Consider the following 24,888-nt stretch of genomic DNA (forward strand, 5'->3'; position numbering starts at 1 on the left):
AGTGGGTAGCTATGTTTTGAGGCCATACTATGCATAGTTAACAACTTCCTTTGCAAATGAGCCCCCTACCCTTTAATCCCATGTGCTCCCTTTAGTTTGTTTGGATGTGAGACTGTGGCAGCAAAGCTGAAGAAAGAAATGTTATGCACCCCTTTTGCATGAAGATGCCTGGGTGATAGAGAAGCCCAAGTCCTCATATATCACACTCAGGTCTGGTTTGCATCCCATTAATTCAGCTTCAGAAAGTCTCTTTTGAGTTGGTTTTAGTGGAAGGGAGTCTCAAGATGCGGAACATCACATCAGCCAAAGTGAGGAAGCCCCTAACTGGGTGATTTGTTTGAGCCCATGAGCTGCAAAGTATCTTTGTCCATCTTGAAGCAATTTCAGTAGCTGAAGCCATGGGCAGCTTTGGATTTTAAACTTTCTTCATTACTTGATTGCCCATGTTATGCCCTAGGTGGCCTCGGGCTGTGTCAGTGCCGGAGATGAGACTGCAGGGCAGCAGAGGTGGGTGCACCCCTGCTTTTGGTTACAGAGACCTTACAGACATTAGAAAGAACTCTGAAGGAAGGAGAAGTTTATATCTGTAAGTTAAGTGCATGGGAATGCATTTTTTTTTAAACTAAATATCATCGAGAAAGTAGATGTAGCCTCCTGTTTTCTCTAGAGAGTATGGATCAGGCTGGAGAAATCACAGATCTCTGAGATCTGGGGCAGACAAGCCCCTGGGAGGGGCAGCAGTGTGAGGACCAGGAGCCAGCAGATGCTCTTGGTCCCAATGGGGAAAAGCCATGGTGGCTGCAGCAGCGAGCTGTGCTGCATCTCTTGGTGCTGGGTTTCCCTCCTCCATGCTCAGAAACCTGATCAGCCAGGTGGAGCACTCCCCGCTGCTTACCTCTTGCTTTTGAGCAGATTTCCCAGATATAACTTCCCAGTGGACACCATCCCACCCACCCCATCCCGCTTAACCTCCTGCCTTCTTCTTTCAGAGGAGACGACATTTGAGGCTGGAGTCAAGGTTCAGATCCACAGCCAGTCTGAGCCACCGTTTGTCCAGGAGCTCGGGTTCGGGGTGGCCCCTGGCTTCCAGACCTTTGTGGCCACCCAGGAGCAAAGGGTAAGTCCCAGCTTTCATTTACAAACCAAGGTCCCTCCAATGGGTCCATAAGAGGGTTTTCATCTATGTGCTGATGCCCATGGAGAGGTGTTTTCATGGTTAAGAGCCATTTTTACTCCTTACTTCAAATTGGTTGGAGAGAGGACAATTTTTTCAGCATTACTTTCCATGCATTACCCACAATTCCCATAGCTTTGGCCACAAAAAGGATTTCAGCTTTGGTCATTTCCCTGGCTCATTTTTTTCATGGTTATGGTTCACCCATGGCAGTTGCTAAACATGTTGGGTACTATCGAACCTGCTGAGAAAAGATGTCTTTTGCCAAAAGGCTCTCACACTCACAAGAGAGGATTTTATGTGGCAGAGTATTGTGAATCCTTTCAGGTAACACAGAAATGTTCCTGTCACTTATTATAACTGGTGGCGGGAAGCTCAGGGCCTGGGGTGCCTCACCCTCCCTGAGTCCCAACAGTGGCACATCATCGCAGTGCAGATGGATGCAGTATGATGTGGCATCATTAGCCCCAAATCCTGGTTAGGCATTTGGAAAGCAGGCCAGCAGAATAGTTTTTCCCCAGTTTGTCCCCAGTGTTTTCACTCTTAGCCTTCCTGCTTCATTGCTTCCCTCATTTTCCTCACTGTTCTTACATCCACCTTCAAATGGAAAATGAATCGAACTGAGGAAAGTGAACAAGAGCTGATGGAGGATTTGCTTAGATTAAACCTCCACAGGAATCAAAAATGTAGAACTTCAGCTCAGAGCAACTCGACGAAGTCACCACCAAATATATCTTTAGGTCAAGGCATCTCTCCGTGGCCACAGGTACCAAAACACAGCTGAAGGTGCTGCATTTCAGTGAGGCTGGATGCAGAGCCTCTCCCCTTCATTACAGCACACTTGTGCATGCTTATCCTGGAGATAATGAAGGGTGTGGGTTCCCGGTGGCTGAGCACCAGGTGAAGACTTCTCAATTAAGGAGGAGAAATGTTTTGTTGTTGTCAGTTTGTGTCTTGTGGGAAGTCTGGTGGGCTGGAGAAAATGATCAGCTTTATTAGCAGTTGTTTGGAGCGGAGCACTCAATTGGAGCCTAATACCTTGATAATAGTAAAGGCAAAGGGATCTTCAAGGGGGTGAGGCAGCAGCTGCTGGAGCCCAAAGCAGCTCCTGTCCCATCAGCATGCCATTGGCTGGCTTAGCCCTGTCCTTGTGCATGCTCAGCCTCCCCAGACCCATCCTCTCAAGATGCTCTATGGCCTCGGCAGACCTTGCTGGAGGATGTGATGGAGCTGGGTGCAGCAGCTGCTGGAGGAAAGAGCCTTGGAAACCCATCATGGGCACCTTTCATCCCATTCTCTTGACATTAAGCCTTCCACGTGTCCTCAGCAAACTCATCTCTATTAGCAGCTGCTTCCTGCAAGCCCTAGAGGACCCGGCAGCATTTGGCATTACTTGTACAGGACATACAGAAAGATAAGGAATCTACAAGGATGGAAAGCTGATTAATTAGCACCAGAACTGCTGGGCTTCGTGTGCTGTATCCATCCCCTCCTGTGCCTGGGCATCTCACAATGCAGTCTGGGGACTCCAGCACCAGGGCAGTGGCATGGGGTCAGCCTCAAGCCCCAAGCCTCTGTTGGCAGATTCAGTGTGGAGCTGCATTCTTTGTGATTCATTTCATATCGCCAACCTTTATTATTTCATTATTTCCATTTTTAAAAGCTAATGCAAAAGAACCTATTAAGAAGATAAGCAGCTCAGAGAAAGGGAAAAAAAAAAAACAAACACAAAACCACACCTCCTTCCCCACATCCATCCTTCTAGGGGCGAAGATACAGAATACGACAAGAAAAACAGATTTTAGGGGACTATGCTTATGCCTGTCCCCTCTTCCACAGGTTTTGCCTGAGTTTCAGTGCTGGGAGAGGGCACGGCACATTTCTGTTTGGTTGCAGCAGTTCTGTAACAGCTTTAAAATTATGTCACGGGTTGCAAAGCCATCACCCTTGAGACATGATAAGGTCTTTTTTTAACCTAATTACAACTGTTACAGCATATGCATGCCACTGTCTCATTTAATTACCCTGCAGGGACCAGCCAGGCATCACCCAGTTTCTCCCACCCCAAACACACATCTTTGATTCAGGTCCTGATTTAGTCTTTTTTTTAACACTACATCTTTTTCACTATGGGCACGCACATGCTGTCCTTCAATAAGTCAGGGCAAAAGGAGGAAAACCCCGTAAATATCACCCAGAGGAGTGATGTTTACCGCACCGCACCCTGTAAACATCACCCAGCCAGTTATTGCAGTCCTAAACCATGTGTTTTATACTACCACGAAGCACAAATTAAATGATTCTCCAGCTGGAGAGGGATAGAAATGGGCAGCAAAAGAGCAGGTTGTTTTGCCTCTCCCAGCTCTGAGGAGGCTCGGCTAGTTATAAGCACTTTTCCATGCTCAGCGCCAAAAAAGTAGGCATGGAATTGAGCAAACTTGTCTTGTCTTGGTGGTGGGAGCTGTGCAGCATCTTTGAGAAAGGCTTTGGGGTGGAGAGAATTTATTTATGCCTGAGTTAATGGCTCATGGTGATAAATTCTGGACCTTTATTCTGAGAGCTTTCCAAAAGCCCCTTGTCGAAGGCAAATCCTGTGCCCGTGATGGCGCGTGATCTCATTAAATGTCACTGGAAAATGAGCTGTCAATCTGAAAAAGCATAAAATAAAATAAAAATCAGCTTTTCTTCAGCAGTAGCTGAGCCCTCTGACTCCTGGTCCCTCCAGCAAAAGTGACTTTTAAGAAATTTTTGCCAGTTTGCCAGTTTGGTAACATTAATGCAGCAGCGACATCGTGCTCGTGTATGATGTGTCTGTCAGGAGAAAGCACTGAGGTAGCACCACGAGCAAGGACTTTGCAAGTGTACCCACTGTGTTTGCTGTGTCAAAGAAAGCAAAGGCAATGTGAGGGGGGGAGTTCTCCATAAAATGTGTTTGTGCAGTTACATAGGCCAGGCTGGCTTTCTGCTGTGGACATGTGGCCCAGAATCTCAGATCGAAGTGATCTGAGGATCTGCTGGAGGTGGCTCAGCACGGCTGCAATTAAAACAAGTATTTTGCTGGAGGATGTCAAACCTCTCTGGGTGACAGTGTGAAGGGAGCTGGAACAGTTTACACAGACACGTGAGAGCGTGGTTGCTGTTTTCTGGGGTTTTCACACGATTTTACATGAGGAGAGGAGAGGGAAGGAGCCAGGGCAGAGTCAGCCGCATATCTTGCCACAAGAGATGCTTCGGCTGCACAGGGGAGTGGTTTCCATGGCAATCGGTGAGTCTCATGAATACGGTTTTTTACTCATGAATGGCCAAAACCCCGAGTGCTTTGTGGGAGCTGGCTGCGGGCACACACATGCTGGTCCCAAGGAGGGCAGGAGCACCCTGCACAGGGCTCTGCCCCTACATGCCCTGCTCCTGGCTTTGCAGGGATGTTCCTCAATTTTTACCCTTTCCCAACTTCTTTTGGGTGAGCCTGCTGCTGCCATAAGCTTCTCTGAACCTTGCATTGCTCATGGCCTTGGGGAGACTGCAACCCACGCTGGCATCCGTTTTTGTGGAGGGATGATCCCCTCCAAAAGACAGATTCTTCCTGGATTTGGCTTCTTTTAATCCTGTTTTCACATCTGTGTTTTATGGCCTTGCTGCAGCTCAGGAGCACTGCAGCATCGCCCACAGGTGCTGGGATCAGATAACATTACTTACCCGGCTCAGCTGCTCCCTGTTACGCCACCAGCATGGCACGTTAGAGAAGATGAAAAGCACACTAAAATGGCAATTTCTGCCAACTTGGCAATAAAAATTTAAGAGGCTTCAATTAAGCGACAGGTTCGAAGACAGAGCAATATTGTTTTATAGGGCTCTAGTATGCCTTGGAGACTCATCCCCTCATAAAATTGTATGGGATAGAGAGCATCAGCTACGAACAACTGCAGTATCAAGAAGTGTAATTACAGAGTCAGGAAAATGGGACTCGGGGTCTAGCAGTGATCACTCGTATTTTCAAACAGGGTGTAGGCAGTTGGGTTTGAAATTCAGGAGCAATTAAGTAGTGTTTCCCAAGTTTGTTCACACTCACTCAGAGCATCTTCTACCTACGGTCTTACACCTCCTCCTGGAAACATTCACTCTCTGGTTGCTTTCCGTTTCCCTCGATCCCACACACTCTCCCAGTTGATTTCCTCCGGTCTATCATTGGACTCTACATTAATTAAACAACAAGAAGCTGACTAGCAGGCAGAAGTGGCCAGCTGTGGCAAAAATTTCAACACACAGGAGATTCAAAGCTGAAGGACATCTGAGGAAGTGACAGAAATTATTTTTTTGTAGGACAGTGGTGTGGTTGTGCATGGAAAACTACATTTGGACTGAATTAGCCTGTTTGTGAAAAAATACAAAGGAAAAGGGGTGGAAGCAAGCAGTGGAAGTGAATCAGATTGAGGAGCAATACATCTGAATGTGGGGAGATTGGAAAGGACACTTTTAGAAAGGAGGTCAGTAAGAGAAAAAAGCAATATCATGGATGCATATGAAGCAATGGTCTGGGTGTTGCTGTTAAGCCTTTGCCTTACTTCATGGATAAAAAGATACTTTTATAAGATGGAAAGCCACCTTCTGAAGACTGGAGAGCTTCATAAGGGCCAACTACCATGGCTCCCCCTCAGAGTAGTGCCTATATAGGAGTTTGGCCAACATAGTCCAACAAATAGAGCCAATGTTGCCCAGCAGAATGCAGGGGAATACTTTGCTGGTTGTGGAGGTATCCAGGAGAGTGGAGGCCAAGTTAATCACAGCTTAAGACATGAGCAGAGGGCACAGCTCATCCAGCCGGGGGCAACAGCAAGCTGCAGGCCAGCAGCACAGCAAATGCTGGGAGCAGCCCAGCAGTGGATATGGGACCAGACTTGGGATGAGCCTCTGAATGGGCTGCCCTCCCTGGCAGGGTCTTCCTGCAGGGCCACAGGATGTTTCGATCTTGCTGTTTGATTTGCAAAATTATTCCCAAGGAAGCAGGGGCCTGGAGGGCCTCCAGAATCACTGCATGCCTAAATGCACTTTTTCCCCAGTGACAGCTCAAATCCAGCACTTTGGGGAGCCATGGGCTGTATCAGATCCCTGAGCACTGCCGAGGGAGACCTGCCAGCTGCTGGAAGGGTTAAGCTCTTGTTACTCAAGTCATTTTTTGGGTGCAAATGGGTAAACAGCTGCATGGCACAGAGCACACCCCTCCTGGGAAGGGAGAAAGGGAAACAATAAATAGAGAAATTCCAGCATCATTAACTGGGAGATAGTGACAAGAACTGAAAGCTGTGTGTACAGTGAGCTTTTTAAGCATTTTACAAGTGCCAAAGCTGTCTGGGATTGAAATTCTATTAAGCTGATGCTATTTGATGTCTCATTAAAGAACGTAGGTTTCTGGTTATTATTTCATTTGCAGCAAATGCAAACACACCCTGTCTAGATTCCATAAGCTTCAGCTAGAGGTTGGCAGCAGGGGCTTTTGACATCCTTCCTTGCTGCTCACAGACAGGAGCTCAGTGGCATCAGGTGGGTGCTGAGCTGTGTCGATGCGGAGCACCCTCAAAACCGAATTTCTCACCAAGCCCAGCTGCCAACTGGGCTGGAAGTAGCTCCGCCACATTTCCACATCTTTCCTGTTGCACAAAACTAAACATGCAGAAAAAATAAGAGATTGGTAAATAAAAATAATAATTAAAAAAACACTCTACAGCTGCAGACAGATGTTTGCAGTCATCAGGAGGCCCAGAGTGAAGAGCAGCACATGAAGGGCAGCACTGGGAGCACTGGGGAGAGGTTGTGCCCAAATGGGAAGGATGGCCACTGTCATGGGCGATCATACAAGAGCCACTCTGTCACAGAGAGCAGCTTTATTTTTTAAGCTTTATTTTTTAAGCTTTATTTTTTTGCATTTTGGACAAACAGATCCATCATGCATTTAAGGAGACAGGTCAATTTGTTCGTTTTTCTTTTGGTGCCTGCCAGTTCATTACTGCTTATTGTAATTCCTAATAGCAGGAATGAAGAGCATTTAAAAAACATTTAATTAATTAATTAAGTATTAACAACAGTGAATGGTGTGAGGATGCGAGTTTGTCGACCTCAATTAGATGCTAAAGCTGAATTTCTTTCAGCATTAGACTGCGGTGCCAGGGCGGGCAATGTGCAGGCATCCCTTGAATAACTGGAGTACAATTATAGAATAGAGCTACGCTCCAGCAAGAACTGAGGGCAGAAACTGTCCCTGCTGCTTTTGACCCTACTTTTTTTTTTTTTTTTTTGTCATTTCCCTCCAGCTTCCAAGGAAAGTCATGCATCTTTGGTGGTAGGGAGCAGCTCAGCTTGCTCAAGGCAGCCTCTTCCAGTCCAGTGCCAGGTCCCGCTGGGCACTGCACATGGGGCAAAAATTAGCATTGTCTGGAAGAGGGGAAAGCAATTCCTTCAGGAGGAGGAGATGTCCTCATGGTCACACGCTGTGCAGGGGGCAGAAATAAAATCCAGTTAGCGTCTCTCCTGCTTAAGTTGTTTCTGTGCGACTGCAGTCTGTGGGATTGTGCTGTTGTGTGCTCCTGCTCACTGGCTCACGAGGCAGGCTGGATTCCCTGGTCCAATGTGACAGCCTCTTTAGCTTCATGGGCAGGAGATTCAGATGTCAAATGGCCAAAATGCATTGCTCAGGCAGTTCCCCAGGGCCAAGTGCTTTGAATACCAAGGCTTTACATGAGGTTGCAGCCCCAAGAAAACACCCATGGCATCAATGAGCAGGTTAAGGTGGCTCGCAAGGAGGGGTGCTCTTGCAGGCAAGTTCACCATTGCATTGACTCAAGGTCTTGCATTAACCCCAGGGCTTGCAGGGCTCATGGGAGCATACATGGAACCATCCTGTAGAGGGAGAAGTCACAATGTGGGGAGAAACTCAGGATTTTACTCCATTGCCCTCTGGTGCAGGGAACGCACAGTGGGCTGCAATTTGACCCCTTGGTTCAAGCCTTTCACTGCAAGGTGCACTATTGCAAAGACAAAGCACGGCTCTGGGGCTGTGCATTCTCCTCTCTGAAGGATACTGGGAGCGTCTTGGAGGGAGCAACCTGCCAGGCACAGCCCCTTCACAGCAGCTTCCCCATTAAGTGCAGAGCCCAGAACCTAATGATGGGCCTTCCTCCTCTGGAAAGGTCCTGCATCAATGTCTGGCTGCTGCTGAGTTGAGAGTTTGCTTCTGATTATAAATTACAGGGCAGAAGGGAAGCAGTGAGTCTCTGAAGCTGCAATTACAATGGAAGCTCCAGGTAATAGCCTTTGATGAGTCCCTCAGAGAGAGAAGAGTTCATTGACTTGCTTGAGGAAGGGTCTAACTTGCATTGCAGAGCAAAAATCTCAGTGGGCATTAAATGTGTGACGGCACATGGTGGGGGAAATGTGCTGCACTGATTCCAGCGTGTTTGGGAGCTGGAGAGGAGAGAATTGCATGGGTGTGCAAGTGTGTGCAGGGAGTGGGGGATAGGGAGCAAAGCAACAAATCCCTGTGGAAAGCCATGCCTTAGGGAAAAGCAAATCAACTTTGCTTTGCTGTATGGGGTCTGTCCTAGAGCTGGTCATGAATGGTCAGTGCTTGTGTTCCCAGCTATGAAACAAGACCTAACACTGTTACTGCTGCTGCGTTAGAGAGGTTTTAATTAAGCATTCTGCCCATTCTCCCCCTGCAGAGGCAGTGCTGGTTCATAAGCACCACAGCTCAAATCCGATGCTGGCTGAGCAAAAAGTGTGTGCTGGCTGAGCAAAAAGTGTGTGATCTAAGTATCTGATGGTGACTCCACCATTTTCTGATCCCATCACCTACATTCAGAATAAAATGTAAAGGGATTAAAAGATTTGCGTAGTGGTGCTTGGAAGAGAGCTGATTCCATCTGAGACTGATTATTTATTCTCCTTTATCATTCAATGTGCAACATATGGGCCCCTTTCTCCACTGCAGATGATTAAATGATGGCATCTGCTACTCCATTATATTGCAAGTGTAAAGCAAATGAGAAAAGATTCCCTTCAAACAGTACTTAGCTATTGTCGCAGAGACGCTCTTGATATTTTCGTTCGAAGGTGTTGCTTTGCTGACTTTCAAAAGCATCCAATTCAGAGGCAGCCCTGTTTCTTGGAGGATGCTGAGGTGACTGGGAGCTGCTTCTTTTTCTCAGATCCTCAGCTGGTCCCCACAGATGGGAATTTGCCTTCACCAGCTGCATCTTGGCACGTGATATGCAAATTGTCTTCATCTTAGATGGGACTCGCTGGGTGCAGAGATCGCTTCATGTTGCACTGAGCAGCTCTCACCGCTTTTGCTCTTTAAAGCAGCCTGAGTGGTAATGTGTATTTAGGTGGATCTGGAGAACTCCAAGGCCCATTGGTGATGCTGCAATTTTTTTTTTTTCATCAGCACTGGAGAAGCAGCGTTAATGCTTGCAGGAGTAGGGGGAAGGGATTTGACAATTCTCTGCTTGGGAATTCACCATCACACTGAGCCCTTCACCCTTGTGCAGGCAGGGACTGAGCTTTTCCAGGGTTTACCCCCGGTCTCATGGAAGGACAGACCTTGAACTACCATCTCATCATGGCTAGGACCTGTGGCTCAACTAGAGGATGGATGTGCTGCAGGGCTGCCTTGACTGCAGTTCCAGTCAGTCCTGTAAAGCCTGCATCAGCCTGTTAGAGACAGACAGGATTGGAACCAGTAGCCAGCAGAGAGCTGAAATGAGCAAAGCACCTCTGGATTCCTGGATAGGAACTGTTCATGGCAAATTTGTTCATAGAGAGGGAATTACTTTGGCTTGGCTGAGTTGAGAGCTTGTCCAGGGCCACAGGGCAGGATTTCCCTCTCCAAAGCCTGGCCTTTTCCCCAGTTTCCACATTTCATGCCCCAAACTGTACTGGCCACTAGACGAGTTCTTCACAACACTTCATCTTTCTCTTCCTGGCTGCAATTTAGAGTCCATTATAGGTTTTCAAGTACTCAGTGGTTAGTACGTTGAAGCCACAGGGGGGTTTACCAGCACCCCAGCATTGCAAGCTGGCGCACAGAATTAACATCTTTTAAGAAGGTGCTTTGGAGAGCTGGAGCTCTGCTCTCACAGGAGGTCTCAAGGGGGATACCTGGACAACAGCATGAGTGCCAAATGGTTCACGTCATGGTAATATTGTTGTAATCACCGCGGGCCCATGCCTGAAGGATTCTGAGGATCCAACCACATCTAAAATGTGCCTCCACTTTGTGGGTTATCTCTTTTCTCCTCTCTTTCCCCCAGATCTCCAGAAGAGACACAGACCGCTCCAAAGAAGCACCATAGAGCCTAGCCTCCAGGTCCTGGGCTTGTAGTCCATTACCATATGTTTACATATTTTTTTTTAGAATGTGATTAATGTTACTACATTTTTAAACATATGTTTCTGTTCAGCCAAAGTGCTTTGCCAGCACAAAGCATTCTGTGTTTGGAGCAAAGTACAGCAAATTGGATGCTGCTTTAAAACACAAAGAAGGAGGGGTTAGGGGAATGCTATTTTCTGCTTTCTAGAAAAAAAAGTATTGCAGAGCATTTAGCAAAGATAAAGAGAAATGGGAAAGGCTGCCAAGCTGCAGACAGAAGGCAAACAAGGTAGATCTGTCCATAGAGGACACAGAGTGGCTGTTTTTCCTCCAGCATGTTCTGGGCTCACAATTAAGGTTTCTGTGGTGGATTGTGGGGTTCTGCTTTTCTTATCTTTGCATTTGTGTTAAATAAAGTGGTTACAGCATAAGGGTTCACATTGCACTGGCACTAAGCAGACCGGGTTACAAGCCAGGACTTCATGCTAGATGGTGTGCAAACACTGGAGAGGAAGACAGGTCCTCATTATCATGGGGTGCCAGGAGAACAGATTACTTGGATCAGCTTATCTAGCTCCACAGGTACTTGGAAGAAGGCACGAATGACTTGTCCCTCTTCTCAAGGCTGCAGCGACATAGAACTCTGCAGCCCAGCATGGCTCTGAGCAGAGCCTTCTATCAGTGGGGAGCATGGAGGTTTGGTGGCGCCTTATGGCTTTGGTACCTATGAGTTGCTAGTTGCTAAACTGGGTTTGGTCCTTTCTGTGTGCCTCCCAAGTGCCTGGTCCACTGTGTCTGAGGGTTGTCATCTGGTGCATTTTGTATCAATGAGAAATGTGCCTGAAGAAGGGAACAGTAGAAACACAGGTTTGTTCATGCCAGAGCATTGCTTCTGTCAGGCTCTTGCTGTTACCTTTATCTGTTCCTTAACATCACCAGCACTGTCAGTGTTGTCCCCACAAGCTTAGAGTAAGCCTGAACCAGGAGCTGTCACACACCAGTGCCAATGACCCAAATTTGCTGTTACCAAATTTGAAGCCAATTTGCTGGGCAGAGCCTCCCCATCAGTCCCTGCATGGGCAGGATTTCTCCTGGTGCAAGAGAAACTGCAAAGTGCTCCTTAAAACTGCTCTTGCAGAATCTTTGGTGCTGCACATCCCCTGTTCACCATCCTGCTGTGGCTCTGCTACAGGAGATGCTGGGCTGGAGGCAAGCTCTGCAGCAGAAGGGCTTGCTTAAGGCAAAAAAGAGTCCCTGAGAGAAAGGATGGGTTTAGGAAGCTGCTTCAGGCAATTGCTTAATGCCATTTCCAAGATTGGGATGCAGGATTAACCATGAGGCATTATTCTCTCCCTGGTCATTTTTGGAGCTCAGCATTGGAATTGACTTGTATGAGTACTGGGGCTTGGGCTGGAGGGCTGGAGGCTGTATGCATGCCTGGGAGAGCTGAGCTGCCTTCCTAAACACCACGGTCCCCTTATTTCCTATGAGTGGGGCAAAAAAATGCCATGCACCAAAACCTGTCACTCACTTGGGAAAAGTAATGCTGTGTCCTTTCCCTGCAGCAGCACCCCTTGGTCCTCTCCTTAAAAACATCATTAAAATTGTGCTCTGGGGGTTACTCTCTGGCAAGAGGAGGAGAATCATAGAATCATAGAATCATTTTGCTGAGGCGATCGGCTCCGGGGCAGACGTGTTCTGCAGCGGAGCAGGGGACTGAGGCGAGCAGGGATTTTTGTCCGGCATCGAGGCCACTCGGGGGAGCCGCCGGGACCCGGCTGTCCTCGCGAGGGAGGCTGACGAGGCGAGGGCGGAGCCAGCAGCGCCCCCTCCCAGGCTGTTTAAAAGTTGCCCCTAGGGAGCGCGGCGAACAGGACGGGCAAACAGGGCGTGGTACGTCGAAGGGCGTGGCAGTTTGCGCGGCAGTTTGCGCGGGCAGGGCGAGCGGGGGGGCCCATCGTCGCTCTTTTGCAGCTGCCTCTCCCTTCGGTGCTTGTAACCTGCTTGCGTAGAACCTGACCATGGTATCGACCAGGCAGAAACCCGTGGCCTCCGCATCTCGTGCGGCATCTCCAGCCACGGTCGCCAGTGTGGCTACTCAGACGGAGGGCTCGGGGAAACACGCAGCCGTCCAGGTCCTGGGCTGCAGAGTGTGCCCCAGCCTTCTGTCAGTCTCCGACAGCAGTGGTGGGTATGCCTGTGGGAGGTGTGCCCAGGTTGAAGAACTGCTCAGCCAGGTAGCAGAGCTCCGGGAGGAGGTGAACAGGCTCAGGAGCATCAGGGAATCAGAGAGGGAAATTGACTGGTGGAGGTGCGCTCTACCCTCTCTGAGGCAGGCTCACGAGACTGCCACGGCACAGGCGTCTCCTGTTACGCAGAAGACGGAGGTTCCCTCCTCCGGCCAGGCAGCGGGAGGAGACCTAGATCAAGGGGGGGAATGGAGGCAGGTGCCTATTTGGGGTGGTAGGCGAGCCCTCTCTCTGCCCACCTCACCTTCTCATCTACCCTTAAATAATCGATATGAAGGACTAGAACAAGACAATCTGAATGACAAAGTAGACAAACACCCGTCCCAGTTGGAGGGGGTGCCTAAGACAATGCGACCTACACGTCGCATTGCCACATCATCCTTCAAAAAAGAAAGAAGGGCTATTGTTATGGGGGGCTCCCTCCTGAAAGGGACAGAGGGACCAATATGCCGACTGGACCCAACCCGCAGAGAAGTCTGTTGCCTCCCTGGGGCTCGGGTGAGAGACTTTGCCAAGAAAGTCAAGCGCCTGGTACGGCCCACTGACTACTACCCGCTACTGGTCTTTCAGGCTGGTAGCGACGAAGTAGCAATGAGAAGTCCGAAGGCGATCAAAAGAGACTTTAGGGATTTGGGGCGACTACTTAGAGGATCAGGGGCGCAGGTGGTGTTTGCCTCTGTCCTTCTGATAGGGGGGATCGAAGCTGAAAGACGTACTGTTCACATAAACTCGTGGCTTCGAGACTGGTGTGACCGGCAGAATTTCGGTTTCTTTGATCATGGGAAGGTCTACGCTACACCGGGCCTGATGGCACCGGATGGGATGCGCCTCTCTCGGAGAGGGGTAAGGATCTTTGGTCAGGAGTTGGCAGGGCTGATAGATAGGGCTTTAAACTAGAGTCGAAGGGGGAAGGGGCTAAAACCAGGCGCGCCGGTGAAGACCTAAGGGATGGTACGCTAGAATCAGAGGGGCTGTGTGCCAGTGAGGTCCTTTGGTCAGATCCACAAGGTGCTGAGTGTAAGGAGACGCACTTGAAATGCTTTTACACAAACGCACGCAGTATGAGGAATAAAATAGATGAGCTAGAAGTCCTGGCCCAGTCCCGCAACTATGACATCATCGGCATAAGCGAAACCTGGTGGGATGAGTCCTGTGACTGGGGTGTTGCGATAGATGGTTACAGGCTCTTCAAGAGGGACAGGCAGGATAGGCGAGGTGGTGGGGTGGCGATGTATGTGAAGCAGGGGCTGGACTGTGTGGAACTTCAGGTCGGCAATGGCAAAGTTGAGAGCCTCTGGGTAAGGATCAAGGGACGAACGAATAAAGGGGATGTCGTTGTGGGAGTCTATTACAGACCGCCTGGCCAGGACGATAGCGCCGATAAATTATTCTTTACAGAACTAAGAGAGGCCTCGAGATTAACTCCCCTTGTCCTTATGGGGGACTTCAACTTGCCGGACGTTAACTGGGAGTGCCATACGGCTGACACGAGCAAGTCCAGGAGGTTCATGAAGCACCTAGATGATAACTTCTTGGTGCAGGTGCTAACGGAGCCAACTAGGAAAGGTGCCCTCCTAGACCTGTTGCTAGAAAACAGAGAGGGTCTGGTGGGAGATGTGGTGATTGGTGGCCGCCTCGGTCATAGCGACCATGAAGTGGTTGAGTTCAAAATTTATGGTGACAGAAGGAAAAGTGCCACCAAAACCTCATCCCTAGATATGGGGAAAGTGGACTTCAGGCTGCTCAGGGAACTAGTCAGCAAGGTCCCCTGGGAAACTGCTCTTGAAGGCCTCGATGTCCACCAGTGCTGGTCACTCTTTAAGCGATGCCTCCTAGAAGCACAAGATCAGGCAATTCCAAAATATCGCAAGTCAGGCAGGCGGGGCAGGAGGCCGGCGTGGCTGACCGGGAACATTCTAATGGAGATTAGGCGGAAACAGAGAGTGTTTCGCTACTGGAAGGAGGGCCAGGCGTCATGGAAAGAATACAGGGATGCTGTTCGTGTTTGTAGGGAGAAAGTTCGAGTGGCCAAAGCACAGCTAGAGTTGAAGCTGGCTGTGTCTGTGAGAGAAAATAAAAAGGTTTTTTTTAGATATGTAAATGGAAAAAGGAGAACTAAAGAATACATAGGGCCGCTCCTTGATAGGGAAGGTCTCCTCACAGACAATGACGTAGCCAAAGCAGAGACGCTTAACGCCTTCTTTGCCTCTGTCTTCAATGCCGATGATGGGCTTTGGGACCCAGGGTGCCCTGAGCTGGAGGGCCGGGACGGTGGGGATGACAAACTCCCAACTGACCCTGAACGTGTGCGGGATTTGCTACTCCACCTGGATCCCTACAAGTCCATGGGTCCAGATGGGATTCATCCCCGGGTGCTGAAAGAGCTGGCGGATGTCATCGCGGAACCTCTTTCAATTATGTTTCAACGATCCTGGGAATTTGGAGAGGTCCCGGTAGACTGGAAGCTGGCAAATGTTGTGCCAATTTTCAAGAAGGGTCAGAAAGAAGACCCTAGCAATTACAGGCCTGTCAGTCTCACGTCAGTGCCTGGTAAAATCATGGAGAAGTTGGTTCTCGGACTTATTGAGGCGCACCTGGGAGACAAAGCAGTCATTGGTCCCAGCCAGCATGGGTTTGTGAAGGGTAGGTCCTGCCTAACTAACCTGATTTCCTTTTATGATAAGATCACCCGTACGGTGGACCAAGGGAAACCAGCTGATGTGATTTTTTTGGACTTCAGCAAGGCTTTTGACACGGTTTCCCCTAGGATGCTACTGGACAATATGTCCACCATACAGCTAAATAAAAACATCATACGATGGGTGAGCAATTGGCTAACGGGCAGGGCCCAAAGGGTTATGGTAAATGGGACTGCGTCAGGCTGGCGGGCGGTCACCAGTGGGGTCCCTCAAGGCTCCATTTTAGGGCCGGTACTTTTCAATATTTTTATAAACGATCTGGATGTAGGAATAGAGGGTATTTTGAGCAAGTTTGCTGATGACACCAAACTTGGAGGAGTTGTGGACTCAAATGAGGGCGTAAAGGCCTTACAGAGGGATCTGGACAGATTGGAGAGCTGGGCGATCACCAACCGCATGAAGTTCAATAAGAGCAAGTGCCGGGTCCTGCACCTGGGACGGGGAAACCCTGGCTGCATGTACAGACTGGGCGATGAGACGCTGGAGAGCAGCCTAGAAGAGAGGGATCTGGGGGTCGTGGTAGACAGCAAGTTGAATATGAGCCAGCAGTGTGCCCTGGCAGCCAGGAGGGCCAACCGTGTCCTGGGGTGCATCAAGCACGGCATCGCTAGTAGGTCAAGGGAGGTGATTGTCCCGCTCTACTCTGCGCTGGTGCGGCCTCACCTCGAGTACTGTGTGCAGTTCTGGGCACCACAGTATAAAAAGGACATGAAACTGTTGGAGAGTGTCCAGAGGAGGGCTACGAAGATGGTGAAAGGCCTGGAGGGGAAGACGTACAAGGAACGGCTGAGGTCACTGGGCCTGTTCAGCCTGGAGAAGAGGAGGCTGAGGGGAGACCTCATCACAGTCTACAACTTCCTCGTAAGGGGGTGTCGAGAGGCAGGAGACCTTTTCTCCATTAACACCAGTGACAGGACCCGCAGGAACGGGGTTAAGCTGAGGCAGGGGAAATTTAGGCTGGACGTCAGGAGGGGGTTCTTCACAGAGAGGGTGGTTGCACACTGGAACAGGCTCCCCAGGGAAGTGGTCACTGCACCGAGCCTGTCTGCATTTAAGAAGAGATTGGACTGTGAACTTAGGCACATGGTCTGAACTTTTGGGTAGACCTGTGCGGTGTCAAGAGTTGGACTTGATGATCCTTAAGGGTCCCTTCCAACTCAGGATATTCTATGATTCTATGATTCTATGCTGCACCTGGTCCTTGCTGCCAGTCCTCACGCCCCCTGACACCTCACTCCTCCCTCTCTTGCAGCTGACGTACCTGCCTCCGCCGTGGGGTGAATGTCGCTCATCAGAGATGGGCTTAGACTTCTTTCCCGTTTACAGCATCACGGCTTGCAGGATCGACTGCGAGACCCGGTATATTGTGGAAAACTGCAACTGCAAAATGGTTCATATGCCAGGTCAGTGTGCTGGGAGAGCAGGGACCATTCCCACTACCAAGCCTGGACTGCTAGGAGTTAATTGGCTGGAGAAGGTGACAAGGGACCTGGGACTAACAGAGCCAGGAATACCTTGCCCTAAAGGGAAAAGGATGTTAATACTGTTTCTAAAATACTCTGAAATAGGGGCAGAAAGTTGCAGAGGGGCATGGGCCTGATTTCCTCTTATTTAGCCCTGGGTTAGCACCCTTGGGTGAAGTTTCCAGTGACCCCTTCCTCAATTTTCAAGAAGAGGCCTCCACAGCAGGCAGAGGTGGGGCAGGTGCTGCAATCCCTCCATTGCCCATACCAGCCTTGGCTCCCTTTGCAAATGGTAGGCAGTGGGTGGTTTCCTTGCTGTCCCCATGCAGTCCCCAGCTCCCTTTAAGCAACAGTAGCTGATGCCCACTGACAATGCACATGTCCTTTCCCTGCAGGTGATGCTCCCTTCTGTACCCCAGAGCAGTACAAGGAATGCGCAGAGCCTGCACTCAGTGAGTACCAGTGGGTATCCCTGGGTGCCATGGCTGTGCCAAGCTGGAGGGATTTCAGCGGCCTGCCTCCTCCTGTGACAGGGTGGTTTAGAGCAGCTGCGGCCCAGTGATGGGTTCCGATGAGAACCAAAGTGCTGGGGAGGTCTGGGTGCTCCTTTAGATAAAGTTTCCTCTAGTACTGTGATGGGTGCGGGGCTCCATCAGGGCAGCAGCCTCCAGGATAATGGGCACCCCAAGAGATGTAGGAGGGGAGCACCTCCGGGTCCAGGTCCAGGGCTGGGTCTGGATTTGGGATGGAAGAAGGAACCCATTCTGGACTGGGATTTAGTAGACTCCCAGGGCTGAGTGCTGTTTGCAGGATCAGATGCATGGGAGAAAGGGTTGGCATCTTACCAGCAAAGGCAGAGCTACAACCACTGCTTGTCCCCAGGCAGATGCTGGTAACTGAACGTGGCCTAACACAAAGGGCCTCTCTTCAAGCTGCCACAAATGGCCATGCAATAAAGTGGGAGATAAATGACCGGGACTGGGATTTCTTGCAGCTTTTTTCTTTTGAGATCTGACTGCTTGGCCCCTCTCTGGGCTGCATGGCCTCTGGTCCACATCTTCTGTGTGTCCCTGACTTCATGAGATCTAACTGTGACCTTCTCCAGGTTTGCTTGCTGAAAAGGACAGCAATTACTGCATCTGCAGGACACCCTGTAACCTGACCAGGTACAACAAAGAGCTCTCCATGGTCAAGATCCCCAGCAAGACTTCGGCCAAGTACCTGGAGAAGAAGTTTAACAAGTCAGAAAAATATATCTCGTGAGTGTTGCAGAAAACAGATCTTTTAGTTGCTTTAGTAAACAGGGCAGAAAGTGTCTGTAAAGCCCTGATGGCCATTTAAACCAGCTCCTGACCAGACTAGACCTTGCCAATACCTCCATAACCAAATAGGCAGATGTTCTCCAGGGAGGGTTCGGGTGAAACCCTCGAAGAGATGAGATGTAAGTTGCTTTCAGTTCAGTAGAGGTATTTCAGGACAACTCTGTATTTCTTCCTTGGCCCTGTCTCCATGAGCATACCCCATACTCCCCCCCCCAAAAAAAAAGTCCTTTTATATTGTCAGGGATGCCCAGACTTGCTGACTCTTTCTGAGATATGTCTGCTCGCTGCCTATGTTCAGGTGGTAGTTCTCAGGCAGCCATCAACTGCTCTTACCAGCCCTGGGCACGTTATTACTTTATGGAGGCAGCTAGAGTTATTCCATATTAATCATCATTCTGACTCTTCTGTTACCATTAAAGTGAGATCCAGTTATCAAATCCTGAGCAGAGATCTTGGGAGAGAAATCCTCCAGCTTGGTCTGTGGCTCCCAGGGGAGCCATAGGATGCCCTGTGGCTTGGTTTCCAAGAGGTCCAATGGACAAGTGTCTATGGGTTTCTGAGAACCCCAGAAGGAGAGCCATGAGAACAGAGAGAATAGAGCACCAAAGACCTTTTTTTTTTTCTTACCCCAAAGTGCACAAGGCTGCTGGTGGCTGATGGGCTGGTGCTGTTGTCCTCTTTCTACAGAGAGAATATTCTTGTGTTGGACATATTTTTTGAAGCACTCAACTATGAGACAATTGAGCAGAAGAAAGCGTATGAAGTGGCAGCCTTACTTGGTAAGGAGGTGTCAGGTTTGCATTTTGGAGTCTGTGTGAACCATGTGTGTTTATGGGATGGACAGATGCCACAAGTGGGTGCACAGGTTACTGGCATTGCCATGAAATCACAGCAAGGTCCAGCCACCTTACTGCCCATCATGCTTTCAATCCCCTCTCTTATTTTCCTTCTGACACCAAACTGGGAAATGTCCCAGGGACCACTGCTAGTCTTTTTGTCAACCAAGAAAGGTTAACATGAGCTGCCCCATCTTTGCTTGCTACCAGAGTACTAATGTTTCGGTTGAGCAGGAGATGGATGCTCTTTGTGGTGCCCCCTACGTTGGAAGGGCAGTGTATGGAGGAGAACACTTCTTAAAACCTTCTGCCCATCACCTCTTACATACTCCAAATCCATAATCCATCCTCCGTTTCAGCAGGGCCATCCAGGACCCTGAGTTCTTTGCTTTCGGGTGCTTCCCTATGGAGCAATGGAGAAGGTAGAGGGGCTGCTGGGTTACTTAGCCTCAAATTGGGTCAAGCTTTGTGGATGACGGCTAAAGATTTAGGTGCCTGGGACCCACTGGGTCTGGGAGGTGAAGGTGCTTGGTTCAGGAAGGGGAAGAGGCTAGTGTTGAAGCCACTTTGACACCATCCTCCTCATTTGCAACCCTTTGCACAACCCTCATCCCCAGGGCTCTTGGCACTTACCTCCCAGCACCCAACCCCTTTAGCAGCAGCACTTCGCCCAAAAGCACTCTTTTTTTCCCTCTCTTTCTTCTGTCTCTGTGTCATGGGCACCCACAGCAAAAGTTCTGGTGACCCCTCCACCCAAGGGTGCCTTTTCACAGTTGAAATGTGGGCGTTTTGCAGCAAAACCCAGGCAGTTTGTCTTCCCTGATGTACGGTTTGGTAGAGTGCAACACTGCACATCGGGAGCTGTTTCCCCAGCAGATCCTGGAAGTGTCCTCTCCCCATGGTGCCTTCCTCGCAGCCCTTCTCCAGCCCTGTAGCACCACAGGACCCTAGCAGAAATGATCTCGAGATGCCTCAAAATAAAAGCTAGCCTCTCCCTGCTCCCAAATTTCTGTGGCAGATTTGCTTGCGTTTTTTGGGCTCCATGGGATATTACCTAGTTAGTTTCTGGCATCCTTCTTCTTCCACTGCCCGGTTTGGGAAGGGCTTTGGGATTGCTGGGATGAAACCTGCTGTTTGACTGTGACAGATGGCTTCCTCCAATGCCAGTGCATGTGATGCAGCAGTATCGCGTCCTCGTTAGGCTTGCAGCTGAAGGAGAAATGCCCATTGATCTGCTCTGCCCTGCCCAGCTGCACCACGGTAGCATGGATGCTCTAAAAGTATTTGTGAGCCATCAGCCTTCAGCACAGGCACAACTTTGCTCATGATGGGTTGAACCAAGACCTGGCACACACCTGGTCCCCTCCATCCGTCCCTGATTTCAGTGCTGGGATTTTGGGCTGCAGGGCTGAGTGGGTTATCCCTCTCTGCTCCCATCCCGAGGATAAAACCACCGGTGTGTTGTTCTCTCTCCTAGGTGACATTGGAGGCCAGATGGGGCTATTTATCGGTGCTAGTATCCTCACTATACTAGAGCTCTTTGATTATATATATGAGGTAAGACACCTTTGCTTCCTTTGTCTGGCATGGTGTGGGCTTGCAAGCGTTTATGCTAGGCTGGGGCAGTCGCAGACCACTCCAAGCCCAATGTGCTCAACTAATACTGTAATAATTATAAATTAGTTATACTATGTAATTAATGCTCTATGATAGTGCTGTAGCACCAGTCTCAGCTATGTAGCATGGTTTCCTACATCAGTGCCAAATAAGTGGGGAGCTCCTCATGCAAGGGGCTGGCATGCAGCCAATCTGTTACCATCTTTTCATGCAAATGCCTTTAATTAATGACTGCTCTACCGACCCATCAGGCTGGAGAAGCAGTGAGGCTGGACTTTGCGCTGCTGCCCACGGTGGAAAACCCCAGTCCCTGTTCTCCACTGGCTGCAGCTCTGCCGGCAGCCCTGGAGCAAGGAGCTTTCCAGGAACAGCTGAGACGAGCTCGATCATGATTCTGGGGCTCCTTGGTGGCCAAGAGCAGCTGCTCCAGGGAAAAGTGCAAGCCCTTTAATGGCAATCACTGCAATAAGCAGTCTGGGGAGATGCTGCTTTCCAGCAGCCCTCCTTCCTCCTTCCCTCCATCAGCAATTATCACCTTTGCATATTTGTAATCTCTTTTTGCCTAAGCAGTTTCCTCTGTGAAAGCTAATGTCTCAGCCCAGCACCTCCCAGGTGATTTTGGCTTTTATGTGCTGTGATGCCAAAATTTGCCTTGACAGTCCTAAACAGGCTCTCTTGCTGTTAAAACCCCACTGTGAGCCTCATCCCTGGAGCATCCCACTGCCAACATGAGCACACAGGCAGATTCAAGATGCTTTCCACATCCTCCTGGTCCAAAAGCCACCTCTGCCATTTAGACTTTTCCCCTCATTTTTCTCTTCAAATGGGTCACGGTCCAAACAAACCCTCCATAGAGCATCCTCTCTGCTAGCCATGGATTTCATTTCCCAGTCTTCTCTGTATTGCAGAAAGCTTCATGTGAGGTTTCAGGCTCATGATTTTTGGTGCTGAAGTGGGAAACTGAGGCAGGGAGTGAGGCTGCAGCTGGATGTGAGCCGCCAAGGAACAGCATCTCAACTGCCAAGACTGCACTTAGCTCCCTGTTTGCAATGAGATGACCCCAGGGACCTGAACACACAAGCATGTGCCCTGTTTTATAGCAGAAAAGAATGAGTTCATGGGATAGTTTCGAGAAGGATGTGAACACCTATGTGGAGAGGCACTTCCCAGCCCAAGGTGGGACGGTGCTTCTTCTAATTCAGCTCAGCTGGGGATTTTAATGCAGTGGTTCTAGGCTTCTTGCACCCAAATATGTGATGTCTTGGACCTCCATCATCCAGCCCTGACTGAGCCCCTTATCATAATGGCACCAGGGATTTTTAATCCCAGGGGATATCATAGTTAGAGGTTGTCTGTGGCGGTTGCATTAGTGTTTGCCCAACCAGGTGGTGCACAGGGATGTCAGGCATGCATGCTCTGTCTTCTGAGCTCACTGGAGCATCCTGAAAAGCCTCTTAAATGTTATTAAAGTACAGCTTCTGGCTTTGCAGTCACTCCCCATCACAGTCCCTTCTGGGCTGCTGTTAACACTTGGTGGCATTATCCTGCAATAAAATATATTGAAAATTACAACCACAAAGCTAATAATGGCTTCAGAGAGCAAATAATTCCAGTGCCTCAGTTTATATCTCAGTCTGAATGCACACAGTATTTCATTAAAAACACCTCCTCCCAGCTATCTTGGGGTGCTCTCATAAGAAGGTAGTAAGAACCCTTGCAAAGTTTGGATTTTTTTCTTCTCTCTTTTTTTTTTTTTTTTCTCTCCTTTATTTGACATCTGCTGATAGAACTTGGGAAATAGTTTCCTTTTGCTGTTTTTTTTTTTATTATTATTATTCTTTTTGGGTAAACACGGCTTAAGAGAGCACCTCATCTCCTGATGCATGCCTGGGGATATACCAGCACATTTACCTCCACGGTTGTTTGTGGCAGATACTTGGCTCACACTGGGCAGAGAGAGCAGGAATAAAATATCTTAAATCACTCCTAATCTAAATCTTGGTCTGCTCAGGGTTTCATCAAGGCAGGTTTCCATGCACCTTAAACTCTGCATTTTCAACCAAAGCATTTGTAAACTATCTGAGATTGACAGAAAATGGATACACCTATTCTTACCTGGTGGTTTAGCCAAAATACAAGGAAATGTGGAACCTAGATAGGATTTTTTTTTATCATTCATTCCACACAGTCCTGGACCAGGGCAGAGTGTGCAGCTGGTCCCATATCCCCACTGAGCATCTCCTCCTGCCTGCCAGCATCAACCGTGCTTCCTTTGGAACTGACCCAGTTGTTAACATTTTTAGCTCACTTCTTTTGTGTCTTTTTTTCCTCCCAGTGGAAGATTTTCAGAAAAACAGTCACTTCTCAACCTCTTTGGGATTTCCCTTGAAAATCCAATCTGCTTTTCAACAGCAGCAGCTGCCAAGGAGATGTGGCTGTGAAGGGAAACTGCGCTCGCATAGCTGACATTTTCAATAAACCCCAAAATATATCTTTTTAAATTGAGGTTTTGGATTTTTTTGTTATGTGAAAAAATCAGTTTTGACACACAGGGTGGTTTTCTTTGGAAGACTGTCTCCTTCCCCATGAGTTTGGGTACTCTGAATGCAGTGCACCTCCAGCTCTGGAGGTGACCGTATGTAGCTTGATCCATGCCTATTCCTGCCCAGCTTAACCAAACATCCCTCTTTTGCAGCTGATCAAGGAGAAATTATTAGACCTACTCGGAAAGGAGGAAGAGGAAGGGAGCCATGATGAAAACGTGGTAAGGAACCCCACTGGGAGAGAGGAGCACATTTCCCTGAGCTCAGCCCCGTCAGAGTCATTTCCCAAGGACTGATGCTGTCGTGCTTCCAAAGGAAGCAATTGTTGATGCCGTGGGGAGAGGCTGCTTACGCAGGGGGCAGTGAGCAGCCCCAGAGTGACCCTGTCCCATCTCTCCATCCACAGAGCACTTGTGACCCCATGCCAAATCATTCGGAAACCATCAGCCACACTGTGAATGTGCCGCTGCAGGCCACCCTGGGAACACTGGAGGAGATCGCCTGCTGACACCGTCCGACCGCTCCACAGTGCCAACACCTAAGGAAGGGAAACTGCACAGGAAAGCAGGGACCAAGCTCAGGTTTGCAACGGGGGCAAAAAAAAAAAAAAAAAAAGATTAAAAAAAATAAGGAAGAAAATCGCTATGCATTAAATATATATATATATTATATATATACTCTGCCAAAACCAAGCGAGAGGCGTCTTGGACTTGACTTGTGTTGTCCTTTCCTGTGGGGGGGTTGTCTTCAAGATGTGAAGGCAGCAGCTCATTTTTGAACCGTACAAAACACAGAGACCACCACCACAAAAACAAACGAAGCCCCACCATTTCACATACTGCCAAATGTATAAAGCACTTGCATGCCAGTTCTTTTTATGGCAATATATTCCTAGCTGTCTTTATAAGCTCTGTTCCTCTTTACAGTCTCTGATTTTCACAACAAGAAGGAACTCGCGGGCCCAGCCATCCCCTGAAATCACCATTACTAACGTCGTAGGCTGAATTAGAATAAAGAAACAAAAAGTCGCAGCTCTTGGATTCTTCTTACGTTCTTGTCCTTCGTGTCAGTCTGTGATGAATCTTAAGCTAAGCCAGGTCCCCGAGGCCAGGCACCTCAGCGCTACCAGTCACCCCAAGGTGAGCATCCCTGGAGAGGGGCCGGACCGGGTGGCTCTTGGTGGATCATCCCCACCCCAGCTGCTGTATCATGCTCCTCCGTCTACAGTGCCTGGAAAGTCCATCTGCGGTGGGTGGCATGGGGTGGTGGGTTTTTTCTTCATTTTTTTTAATTATTATTTTTATTTTTTTAATTTATTTTTTCCCATTAATGGATTCTGTGCTTTCTCCTCGTTCTCATGACTGATATTAAAGCTGGTCTTGTGGAAATGGCCGAGCTGTGTCATTTCTGCCTTGCCCCCACTCTGCCCCAGGCTGGAGCATGCAGCACAGCCTGGGCGAGGGGCAGGTGCCAGGACGAGCCCACCCTGGTCCCTCACCCCTCGTACCCCCTTGTCCCTTCCACCACTGTTCTCATACACCTCCAGTGAGTCCTGGCCATGCTCAGCCTCTCATCCTCCTCTACATCCCCATCTGCTCCATGCTGGTGGGGCCAGCTCTGAATT

The 24,888-nt window shown here is 49.2% G+C and overlaps 1 protein-coding gene across 6 annotated transcripts in view; it reads left to right on the plus strand.

Moving 5' to 3' along the window:
- Positions 1-24,295, plus strand: part of ASIC2 (acid sensing ion channel subunit 2) — a 577,174-nt gene extending 552,879 nt beyond the window's left edge. For 2 of the 6 annotated variants that reach the window (XM_084496115.1, XM_084496119.1), the window contains exons 3-11: positions 990-1,117; positions 16,736-16,886; positions 17,342-17,398; positions 18,052-18,205; positions 18,956-19,047; positions 20,582-20,661; positions 23,417-23,485; positions 23,671-23,845; positions 24,191-24,295. In XM_084496115.1, the coding sequence (XP_084352241.1) occupies positions 990-1,117; positions 16,736-16,886; positions 17,342-17,398; positions 18,052-18,205; positions 18,956-19,047; positions 20,582-20,661; positions 23,417-23,485; positions 23,671-23,772 (833 nt within the window). In that variant the 3' untranslated portion in view covers positions 23,773-23,845; positions 24,191-24,295. Of the gene's footprint in view, positions 1-989; positions 1,118-16,735; positions 16,887-17,341; positions 17,399-18,051; positions 18,206-18,955; positions 19,048-20,581; positions 20,662-23,416; positions 23,486-23,670 lie in introns of all 6 variants that reach the window. The other 4 variants (XM_084496117.1, XM_084496116.1, XM_084496118.1 and 1 more) reach the window with 4 other exon arrangements.
- Positions 24,296-24,888: the final 593 nt, after the last annotated feature.

This window comes from Aythya ferina (genome assembly GCF_964211825.1).
Source record: "Aythya ferina genome assembly, chromosome: 23".
NCBI lineage: Eukaryota > Metazoa > Chordata > Aves > Anseriformes > Anatidae > Aythya > Aythya ferina.